At 37.4% G+C, this 12,477-nt stretch overlaps 1 protein-coding gene across 2 annotated transcripts in view; it reads left to right on the top strand.

Moving 5' to 3' along the window:
• LOC129255388 (isochorismatase domain-containing protein 1-like) overlaps positions 1-11,373 on the top strand; it is a 49,612-nt gene extending 38,239 nt beyond the window's left edge. Inside the window, exons 2-6 of one of the 2 annotated variants that reach the window (XR_010293156.1) lie at positions 945-992; positions 1,439-1,594; positions 6,179-6,295; positions 8,205-9,420; positions 10,843-11,373. Coding sequence is in view for 1 of the 2 variants with exons in the window: in XM_064097631.1 (XP_063953701.1) it covers positions 945-992; positions 1,439-1,594; positions 6,179-6,295; positions 8,205-8,351 (468 nt within the window). In the remaining variant the exon portion in view is untranslated. Of the gene's footprint in view, positions 1-944; positions 993-1,438; positions 1,595-6,178; positions 6,296-8,204 lie in introns of both variants that reach the window. The other variant, XM_064097631.1, reaches the window with a different exon arrangement.
• The last annotated feature ends 1,104 nt before the right edge of the window (positions 11,374-12,477 follow it).

Genomic DNA, 12,477 nt, shown 5'->3' with positions numbered 1-12,477 from the left:
TATTTAGAGCAGCAATGGCCGAATACAAAGAGGTGTTTTGGTTCGCACCAAGCTCATTAACTATGCAAAAACCCTCTTGTCATGAATATCACTTGGATAAAAGAAGCTACTTTTTCAGGGCTTGCGGACTGACTGATTATCACAAAACTAACTTGGCTAGGACAAGCAATATTGTGGATTTTTCTCTTGGTGAAATAATGGAGAAAAACGGTAGTACGAAAACTTGAATATGAGATGAGGTGGAAGATACAATGTATGAAGTTTGCTCCAAGTGAAATGATAGAGGGATTCTCAAAAGTATAAAGTTGATGACATTCTCAAAACACGTGTTTACTAGAAAACTTTGAGAAGTGTGCCAGAATAAAAAGTAGTACTTTTTATCCCAAATGTGATGAGGATGTAAACAAAGAGAGAGGGGGGAGAGAGGTACCAATTTGGGGAATTTATAGTGAGTCACAGGTGAGTGTGCTGTGTGAGTCATTATTGACCACTTGTTGGCATGTTTATTGCTAAGGAGTGGAAGTAACTGGTATCCAAGGGTAATGTCCTCTCGAAGATGATGAGTAGTAGAAGGCAAAGTTAAGAAATGAAGAAGAATGGAATTTGGAAAATACTACAAGGGTATTCAATCTAATCAAAGTCATTTAACACTATTTTTCAGGTCATTAAATCCTCTGAAATGTCCCATACGTAACACACATGAATTTTTGGACTTGCCCATATGCAAACATTGCATTTTTTTATTCAATGTGTTAACCATGAACATGACAGTTTGTCCAACTTGTAATACCCTTGTCACCCATACATATAGTATTTCTTACCTGGATTGTTAGTAAGAATATTTTGATGCCCCAAATAGCCGGTTTGTCATTCTTGCATCATTAAGATTTCAGAATTTCGGACAAAGACAAAATGTAACCATGTATTTTTTGTCTTCTTTATAGATTGAAGGAGCCTACATCTTAGATATACCAGTCATTGTAACAGAGCAGGTAAGAGATATATGTCACACTTGTAACATAAAAGATACAATCAATTATAAAAACAAACTGAATGTAACTATGAAAAGTTTATACACCTCTCAAAAGTCAGAGCCCCGTCTTTTGCACAGGAATCGGCTTTTCATTACCAATTCTTTATTATAGACAAAACAATGGGGAGTACCGGAAATAGCAAAATGGCAGACTTTTGACAAGGTACCTTACAAGCAAATGCAAGCATTTTTTTTTGTATACATCTTCATGTTACAAGCCCTGTCTTCAGAACCCATCATATAAGGGTCGGTTATGCTAATCAATTTCAAAATCAATTGTCCATTCAAAGTTAAACTATGTACTAGTTTATGACATGGGGTATTAAGGTAGTACAAAGGCAAAACTATTTTGAAATGAATATTTTGTTAATATGGAATTGATTTTTTTTCTCCCTCTCTTCATAGTACCCTAAGGGACTTGGACACACTGTAGAAGATTTGGATATTAGTCGAGCTCTTGGTGTATACCCAAAAACAAAATTTTCCATGGTCATTCCTGAAGTTGAAGCACATCTTAATAGTCTAACCAATTTGAAATCTATCATTCTTCTGGGAATTGAGGTGAGAGTCATTTAAAAGTATTTCACGTCATGTGTGAATTTTCAGTAACATTAGACGGGACATCAAGCAACAAATCATTGGAAAAATTGTACTGAATGGAATTTGCAATTTAAGGTTTATATACTTGCATATTACAATTTTGGACTAACAGTAATGTGATTAAAGTTTGAACAGTTTAAAGAAAATTTGAATCATCAGTTTATTGTTGTTGTAGTCAATAAATACTCCTACACTACAGGTCTTATGATAGCTAATCCAATATGTTTCAAAGTGAATTATCCTGTTATCTTCTGGTTGGCCAGAAATGCTCATCACCTTTCAGATTCTGTCTGGTAGCACCATGTAATTGCTTTCCATGTAGTTAGTTATTTGGTTGATTTCTCATTACTTAAAATTTGAAACATAAAGCAATAAATTGTGGCACTCGGAATATATTATCCTAGTATAGAAAAATAGGCAGATTGAACAACTAAATTGCCTATCTCTCTGCCTGCTTTTTCCCATGACTATTCAGTTGAGTACCTCTTTAAAGCCTGACTTAAGCTTTGGTAAATCCCCTTACTGCATCTCTCACAATTCATGAGATTATTAGAACTGCTTGTAAAGGTTATGATATGAAAATGTGTTTTACAGGTTACCATTTACGATTTAACATTTTTATCGGATACCTGATCAAAATGAAATATCTGCATGTTCTTCCAAAACATGAAATGGGCTGAAAAATTTCAGGATACAGTTCTGTCTGTTGCTTACTGATATCTAAGCAGGTATTTTTGTTAGATTTGTTTGTAAATTCAGTGCTCAAATGGCCCTTTTTTAAACAAATAGACAATTTCCAAGGGAAGTGCTAGATATCTAAAATTTGAATATTTTAACAGATAATCAGCTGAAAAAAAATCAATGGCTACTACACTTGTGAGATTGGCAAATTAGTGAGCTCTATATAGAGTATTAGGTTAACTAATATACCCATCTGCAATAGTGTAATGTCTTAATATGCCAATAATGTAGTGGGGCGCCATATTAATACATTTTTTAAGGCAGAGGGTTCGATTGGAGAGGATCTCTTTCTTTTGCGGTTGTGAATGATTCTAGATTATTGATCATCATAAGTGATAATCTAGAATCATTATTTATATGTAGAGGTAAATTGGACTGGAAATGTGACGGTTAATACGGCGGATAAGATAAATGAAGGCCAAATGAATATTGTCAGATTGTTTAATTATGCTTAACTTTTCCTTTTCCCCAGAAAGAAAATTAGAAAGGAATTTTAGGAAGTTAGTGTACAGGGTGTTCCTAAACAATGGTAACCAAAGTTCAAAGGTCAGCTTTATCAAGAATACATGATTTATCCTTGTGATTTCTACTCTGCATAACTGAGTAACTTGTCATATTTAATTTGACACCTTTCTTGCATCACAAATGTCATAGGTCACAGAGTTAGTGTCCTTTGAAGCCAGAGAGTACAAAACCTACTTTTTCCAAGGTTTGGTATTTTAATGTACATGCATGAAACCCACTTTGTTAAAGGGATGGTCCGGGCTGAAAATATTTATATCTTAATACATAGAGTAGAATTCACTGAGCAAAATGCCGAAAATTTCATCAAAATGGGATAACAAATAATAAAGTTATTAAAGATTAAAATTTAGCAATATTTTGTGAAAACAGTTGTCATGAATATTCATTAGGTGGGCTGATGATGTCACATCTCCACTTTCCGTCTTCTTATGTTATTACATAAAATGATAATTTTTTCATTATTTCATACTTGTGTGAATAATATGTCTCCCTTATAATGAAATAAGTTGCAGCAATAAATATCTAATGCACTAAATCAGTTGTCAATCCAATTTTTCTAGTTCTTGGAGGAAAAAATTTGAATAAACTTAATTTCATATAATAAAATACAAAAGAACAAGTGGAGATGTGACATCATCAGCCCACCTAATGAATATTCATGACGACTGTTTTCACAAAATATTGCTAAACTTTAAAATTCGAAAACTTTTTTATTTGTTATCCGATTTTGATGAAATTTTCTGCATTTTGGTCAGTGAATTCTACTCTATTTATTAAGCTATACATACTTTCAGCCTGGACCATCCCTTTAAAGGTTTCGGTTTCATCAGTTTTCCCCCTTCAAATTTTAATGAAATTTTATCCCTTCTATCTTTTTTTTGCGAGTAAATGTCACATAAGTGGTGTCTAGTTGGAATTTTGGTTGAGCACATTTTGGGCATGAGATATATGTTCTTCGTCACAATCCCGCAGTGGTTAGAAGAGCAATGCAGACTTGCAGCATCGACAGGGGAGGTACTGTGAAAACGTTGAAGTTGTTGGTGCAAATGGTAAGGATGAATGTGTTCAACAGAGATTGAAGCTAGGCAGATATATGTAAATGCCAGTCACTCACAAAAAGTTAACACAGGGCCAGGGGATTGAATTTCACTAAAATTTGAAGAGAAAACTCTGATGAAACCAAAACCTTACAACATAGTTGGTTTTGTGCACGTGCATTAAACCCCAAAACTTGGAAAAAGTAGGTTTTGTACCTTGAACCTTGAATAAGTACTCTCCCAAAAAGCGTACACGCTGTCCTGGAGAGGGTTGTGCTGTGTCAGGTGCTGCCAGTGCTTCAGGTGATGTGGTGATCCTGTGGTGGTATTCTTGGTGCACTATATACAGTGTGCTAGGTGCAGTGTGCGGGTGGTGCGTGTGTGTCCCTCTTACAGCATCCTAAGGGGAGGGGGAGGCAACATTTGCTGAATGATAGGCAATGTTGCTCCCCGGAAGCCAGCTATAGAGGTCGAAGTTACAGCAGCGTTTGGGAGAGTATTCCAAATACGGATGGTTCTTGGGAACATACTGTACATGTAGCAGTTCACTCTACAAAAAGGTTGTGTGTACTTGAGCTGATGTCCAGTGTGTTGTGAACGTTGTGGATGAGAACTGCCGCTTAATTTAATCTGATGTGGCATGTTGATGTAAACAAGATTGTGATGAATTTTGTAGAACATCTCACATTGGCTAAGAAGGCGTCTGTGTTGGAGAGTATCCCAGTGAAGAGTTGACAACATCGATGTTACACTGGATTCTCTGCTATAGTCGTGAAGGACAAACCTAGCACCCTGACGCTGAATATTCTCAATAATGTTTACATCTTTCTGTATGTGGGGATTCCATGCACATGAAGCATACTCAAGTTGAGGTCTGACAAGTTGCTTGTACGCAATGTCTCTCACTTTCAGGTCACATTTACCCAATGCTCGACGTATGATTCCAAGAGTACGAGCAGCTTTGGAGGATATCTTCTGTGCATGGGAGTTCCAACTCAGGTTGTCTGTGATGGTCACACCAAGGTATTTACAGGAGGTTGCCGTTGGAATAGGTTGGTCACTGATGGTAAAGTTGCAAGCCAAGGGTTGTCGTTTCAATGAGATACACATGTGGGCACACTTCTTGACATTGAAGGACATATCCCACAGTTTTGCCCAATCCGATAATGTTGAAAGATCTCGCTGGAGAATTGCATGGTCAGCTCTTGTCTCAACCTTGCGATACAGCACACAGTCATCAGCAAAAAGTCTGATTGGTGATGAGATGCATTCACAGATGTCATTGATGTACAACAGGAATAACACAGGCCCGAGTACTGAGCCTTGCGGCACGCCTGAGAGAACACTGGCTCGTGGTGAGGATGTTCCATCAACATGAACTGACTGAGATCTGCCTGATAGAAAAAGCTTTGATCCATCCATGCATTTGACCAGTAATGCCATAATACTCCAATTTGTAGAGCAGCTTCCTGTGTGATACCTTATCGAAGGCCTTACTAAAGTCGAGAAAGAAGGCGTCTGTCTGACATTGCTGGTCGATGTTGTATGCCCAGTCATTGATGGCCTCAACAAGTTGTGTTTTACATGACAGTCCCTTCCTAAATCCATGTTGGTTTGGGTTTATGATGCTATTCTTTTCCAAGTATTTTGACATGTGGCTCAATACAATGTGCTCTAGGATCTTGCAGCAGATGCATGTGAGTGACACCGGTCTATAATTGGCTGGGTTACTCTTGTCGCCAGACTTGTAGATGCTGGCCACTTGAGCTCTTAGCCAATCACTTGGAAGAATTCCCTCATCATAGGATTGTTGGAAGAGATGAGTAAGGACTGGGCTAATCTCATCTGCATAGTCTCTTAACATTCTAGCAGGTATATCATCTGGACCACTGGCTTTGTTGGTGATAAATTCTTTCAGTGGTTTATTCACTCCTCGTAAACTGATGAAGAGATCTTCAATTGGTGTGTACGGTGAGGGACCCTTGTCTGGTATGATCCTTCAAAGGATCATAACTATATATGACCAGTGACAACTGTGATGCAAGCAAGGTGTAAAATTAAAGTTGATGAGTTACTCAATTATGTAGATTAAAAGTTATAAGAATAAATCATGTATTCTTGATATGGCTGACCTTTGAACTTTGGATACTTTTTTTTATAGAAATGCACTGTAGTGATACAGTAGCATGTTGTTGCATAGAAAGAAATCATTGTAACTAAACAAATTTGATTTGTTGCACAGGCCCATGTGTGTATTCAGCAGACAGCTTTAGATCTCTTAGCCAGAGGGTATGATGTTCATGTGGTTGCTGATGCAGTCTCATCAAGGAGTTTGATGGACAGACAATTTGCCTATGAGGTCAGTCCTTTTATAAATTGGGGGGATGGGCAAAAACAGCCCCACCCAGAAATTTTCCACGATAAATCTGTAACACAAAAATAATGTACCTCAACGTTTCATGACTATTTTCCTCCAAGTTTCATGAAACTTTTAAAACCAAATTCGCGACACAGTGGTGCGCGGTTCTGAAGTTATGTAACATTTCATAAGTGCTTGTTAGACCTAAATTCCTCAAAAACGTGATTTCATTTATAAATCAAATGCAAATTTTGTGTGTAGCCAAACTTCATAAATGTGTCATTATTTTACTTTTTACTGATAAAAAGCAATAGATTTCATATTATTTATGACTGAAATAGTGTTGCCGACAATTTTCATCGAAAAAAGAAATAAGAAACTTAAATAACAATAAATACATTTTTTAGAAGAAAAAAATAATTTTTTATATACATTTGATAATAATCCAAAGAAGAGTGTCCAGAACAAAATCTAGCAGTTTTCGGCTATATTTAAAGATTTACAGCTAAATTATGATTTTATGCATTAAGTAGCAATAAGTAATTAATTAAAAATAAATTTGAATAATTCTGGTACTATTGGCAATTGAATTTTGGAGATTACGTCACGGGTGACGTGCATGGCCAACTTTCGTCACGATCGTGCGATCAACGGGCGAGATCTGGGGGGGGGGGTGTTTTTGCCCCCCAGGATATGCACTTTCAAAATAGCCTGGGCTATATAGGGTTAATGCTGTCTAAATACCTTTGTCTTTTCAGTTTCTCTGCAACTTAGAATTATGTTGAAATGGATAGTGGTGCTGCACAAAATAGAAATTAATTTCACTCATGACTTATATATAAAAAAAGTATTGTAATTCAAAAGTAATAGTAAATGAACATTTCTTCAATAACATAATTGTAAATGGACCCCGGTGTGTGTATTTGTGTTTGAATTTAGGTCTACATGTACCTGTACCGTATTCTCAATGAATGAGGAAACAAACACAGATAGATATTTAGATTTAGGTTTGAAAATCAACTGCCAATATTGGAATATTTTTTTTAATGAAGACATCACCTTTTCGCTGCATTTCATTTTTGTCTCGCCCACCAGAGGTTAAGGCGAGACTTAGGGATCCAAATATTGTCCGTCCGTCCATCACAAACCTTATGACACATAACTCTGCAACCGTAAGTCACTTTTCAACCAAACTTGGATGGTAGATGTACTTAGGGGACCTGCATGTTATGCTGCAGTCAGAGGTCACATGGTAAGGTCAAAGGTCATTTTCAGGTCAACGTTAAAGTTTACATGCAAGACTCTTTTATGACACCTAACTCCGCAACTGCAAGTCACTTTTCACCCAAACTTGGATTGTTGATGTGGTTAGGAGACCTGCATGTTATGCTGCAGTCGCAGGTCACATGGTAAGGTGATAGGTCATTTTCAGGTCAACGTTAAAGTTTTCGTGCAAGACTCTTATGACACATCACTCTGCAACCGTAAATCACTTTTCAACCAAACTTAGATGTTAGATGTACTTCTAAGGGACCTGCATGTTATTGTGTTGGGAGGTCTCATGATATGGTCAAAGTCCATTTTGAGGTCAACATTAAATTTTACATGCAAGACTCTTATGACAAGTGTTATTCCATCCCAGTCATTTCACAATGAAGTTTCAATACAATTCTGTTGCGTGCCCTCCCAAATCACGATATTTCTGGGGGTTTTCATAAGTGGGCGAGACACAAAATGACTTATGCCTTGTTTAAAATATATTTTTTTGAATTCGACAGAGCTAAACAGACCATCTGTATGCTTAGAAATGGCTGTAGATAAAATATAGGCATTTTCATCTTCATCACATTGTGGTAGATTTTGCACGAACTCGATTTATTTTGATTTATCATTGTATTCCCTTTCACAGAGATTACGTCAGTTTGGAGCCATCATCACAACAAGTGAATCGATTCTCTTCCAGTTACTAGGAGATAAAGATCATCCTAAATTCAAGCAGATTCAAGGTTTAGTCAAGATTAGTGCACCTGTCTCTGGACTGGCATCAAATATGTAGAGTGCAGCTCATTAGTTAACATCCAGCATTAAAGCATGGCTCACACCTTTGCATTTTGAGCTGCATATTGCACAATTGCAGACAATATTTGCAGCCAAAGGCAACACAACTCAATGAAACAAGGTAATTTGAGGTCAATATGCAGACTAATGCAAAGGTTTTGCATTGTAGCTCGGTAGCTTGAAATCTTTTTTTTTATAACATCCCCAAATCTACAACAAAATCCATACAAGCAAGGGCAAGTGGCAACAAGCAAATGGGAGCAAGGGTGAGCAGCTTAGGCAGGCAAACACAGCTTGCCTGCTCAACTTACTTCACCTTACTTTACTATGTGCAACCCTATATGAGCTCACACACAATAGTTTGATTGCAGCCAAACATTTTGTTGCATAGTATGCTGCATTGAGCTGTGTATTGCTGCTTTACACAGCCGTATGCAGCTAAAAAGGCAAAGGTGTGGTGTTAGCCAGGCTCAATATCCTAAAAAGGCAAGATGACAGATATTGCAGTTACATTAGTTGTGCACTGCTTATGTTAATTCAAGCATGGGCTCAATGATTGAAATCAGTGAGTCCACTGTTAATGTGTAGTAATTTACTTAAACAGTGGGCTCATTAATGCTGTAACTATATCACTAATAAGCGTGAATTTATCGCTCTTTGACAAAAGCGTACATGCATTTGATTCTTACTCAAATTAAGCATGAGTAATGCATGAAATCTGCATAAACGATTTCAGGCCATGGATTCAAAACTACCTTTGTGCATGAGGTCCTATTGGGAGTTGTTCATGAAATTATTCTAGCCTTTGATATACATGTAGGGTTTTAGTGAAGACTTCTTTTTTTAAGTGAAACTTTGTACAGAATGACATACATTCATTTCATGATTTCCGGTTAAAATAACAGGTATCTGAAAATGTACTTGCCCTTTTTTTTTTACTTGAAATTTTTTCTGTCAGAATTCAATAATCAATCATGCATCTATCAAAGAGTTATTAGAGAGGGAAGTATGGATCAATCCAAGATACTACTGACCTAATAGATTTCAATTGCATTCAATATGAAAACATGCGCCTCCGAATAGTCTACTAGATAGATGGCACATAATAAATGCTGTTTCTATTAGATATGTCAGTATTAGATGTAGGTTTTGGGGTGTACTTCATTATTAATATTGTTTGTTATTGAGGTTGGTTTGACTGGAACAGCAAATTATTTTACATTTTCAGATTATGACAAGTGGTTGCTATTGGATGATTGGCATAAAACTTATATTAAGTTATGTTATATTAAGTGGTCTCATATTGTCTAAATTCCATGAATTCCATGTACTCCGCTGACTTGTAAGTAAACTAATTTAAATTTCACTTATCAACTATCACAGTCTACACCAACTGTCTGTACAGCCACACAGAAACATTGTTTTCGCTATAAACAGAAGCCCTGGAGGCCCAGTTACAACCAGAAATGCTGCAGCGATGCCTAAATGTCACAACACTTTATTTACATCTTGGATCAACATTTGACATCTCTATCCGAAAGATGTGTCTTGGCCAACTGTTGGTGCTCTGTTAGCGGTAACAACAATTCTGAGCAGCCAGTACAGATCGTTTCTGTGCGCAGCTTCTCGCATTAGAATGTGCACACAGATCACACATTCACAAGTATGAGACTCGTGTACAAGACTTGTTTTTTGTAGGTTTCTTTCTTTAGTCATTGTGAACAAATTTTCCTGTTTGAAATATCCAACATTAATAATATGTAAAGTAGTCATTGTCACTCTAGCTGATCCAAAGCACCATCTCTCCCACTGTGAATAATAGCGCGTTTTCGCCCAGCGTCGTACGACGTAGAACGTAAGGGTCGTGTGCAAAAATCGCCAACTTCCATGGAAACAGAGGCCCGAGCGTTCTTGAGCTCAAATCACGGACGGTTCTTCCGCAAATTAGCGGGCGTCCGCATTAGAACGTAGGATTTGTCAACAGCCGTCAACAGCCAATCAGATCGCTTGTAGAGCGAGCAAGCTGAGCCGATCGATGTAAACACATTCGCCCATCGCGTGCATGCACATGTTGTACTCTACTCTGACTACACTGATAGCTGAAAGCTTCAAAACATGGACTCGAATGCGAGTTTTTCGGTGAGTACCATTTCAATTATACTAAAATCAAGCTAAGTACAATTTCAAAATGTTACAGTAAAAGTTTAAACGAGTATGATTATTGAAATATGATTGAAAAGCCGTTGCATGGCTCGGTCGACGACGCGACTGCAAGACACATGGCACTGCCAGTTGTGTGCACATAGTAGGAACATATACAATGCATATGTTGGCGTGTCAACATTACATGCCAGCCATGCCAGCCGGTCGATCCGGCCGCGTTCAGCGATTTGCGAAACTGCTTACAAGCGAGAGTTGAGCGCGACGGACGCACGAACCAAGAGATCGTTCTACGTCGTAGATAGCGTCGTACGACGCTGGGCGAAAACGCGCTAATAACTTGAACAAGGACTGTCCCATTGTTTGTCTGGATTCTTCTCTATACTGGTGCTGTAGATTGAATAGTGGAGGTATGGCCTATGGAGTAATGTGCACAACTAATGCATGCCTGCACCAGAGTAAAGATGCATTCATACAATAGAAGGCACTAGTCTCACGGGTAATTCAAGAAATTATCACATATTGAAGAAAGTAGCATCTTATCAAAGAAAAACTATAAATTGGTTGAATCTCTTTTAATATGATGCATTATGTAGCTAATATAAACCCCTCTGTTAGAATGTCAAATAATCAAGTATTCTGATTGGTCAGAAGTGGAGTTATGTATTTGACTATGCCTGCAAACAACAAATTAAGGTGGTTACTAAGTGCAATGGGCACAGTTTTTAGTGATTCACATAATGTAACTAGTACTATATCATAAACTGAAAAGATCAATATTTTTGTAATTACATGTATGTGGTTTAATGTTCTCCCATGGATAGTGACTCATGAGAAAACAATAAATAGATTAAAAATCACAGCTTTGCTCTTCTTTATCATTTTGTATACTAGCATTGTACAGTGGCGTAACAGGCGGGGGGGCAAGTTGCCCCCCATGGCGGATTTCACCGGGAAAATTAAAAAAAACGGGAAAATAGAAAAGGGAGGGAGAAATAAAGGGAAAGGGGAAAAGGAAAGGGAAAAGAAAACGAAGAAAATATATTTTTAATGGAAAAGGAAGGAAAGCGGGAAAATGAACAGGCGGACAGGCGGAGGGTCTTCGTTTCACACCCAAGAGGAAATAAAAGAAATTATTGGAGACAACGTATAATAAAATGAATGGAAACAATGAAATGTGTTATTTGCTGAAAATAATGGATATCTATCACATAATTAAAATTTAATTTCAATAGGCATTTTTTGTCAGCTCGCTTTGCTCGCTGGCGACTTTTTACAAACTTTCCCACATTGCTATGTTTTGCCCCCTCAAAATATCAACTGGATTAAATAAATGTGTTGTGTAAAAGCTGTATTCTGTATATACCCGCGATTTGATTAAAAATAGCGGCAATCTGCGAGGTTTAAATGGCTTTGATATCACGAAGTTCCGGGGGCTCCAGACGGACCCCAACCGCAAAGCACTGCCGTATATGATTATGGAAGGGTTGGGCCATGGTCCCCAAAAGTTCTACAACCAAGAAAAAAAGGAGAAAAGAAAGCAAAGGAAAAGTGTAGGATATGATTTTATTTACTGAATACAATGTCAAAAAATATCTCAAAGTTAAATTCTCCTGAAAATGTGATTTTCATTCTCGCTCGCTTCACTCGTTCTGGACTTATATCAAGCAGCTTTTTCGCACTTGCGCCATACTGCGCCTCTCGTTTTTTTTTACTCTTTACGCTACTGCTGCAAAGAATCGTGTTCAGAGTGGCATACAGACCACTATAAAGGAATGGAAAGAGAGAAGAGTGAAATATATTATTCTCTGGATATCATGTCAAAATCTATCACAAAATTGGATTTTTGTATTAAAAATGTCAAAAATTTTGCTCGCTCGCTTCGCTCGCTCGCATCTTTTTTAAAAGATAAATTTTGCCTGATACACAATGTCTGGCCCTCTCAAAATCGTCGCCTCATTACA

This window comes from Lytechinus pictus, chromosome 3, assembly GCF_037042905.1.
Source record: "Lytechinus pictus isolate F3 Inbred chromosome 3, Lp3.0, whole genome shotgun sequence".
Lineage (NCBI taxonomy): Eukaryota > Metazoa > Echinodermata > Echinoidea > Temnopleuroida > Toxopneustidae > Lytechinus > Lytechinus pictus.
Note: the sequence above shows the minus strand (reverse complement) of the source record. Positions and strands in the feature narration are given on the sequence as shown.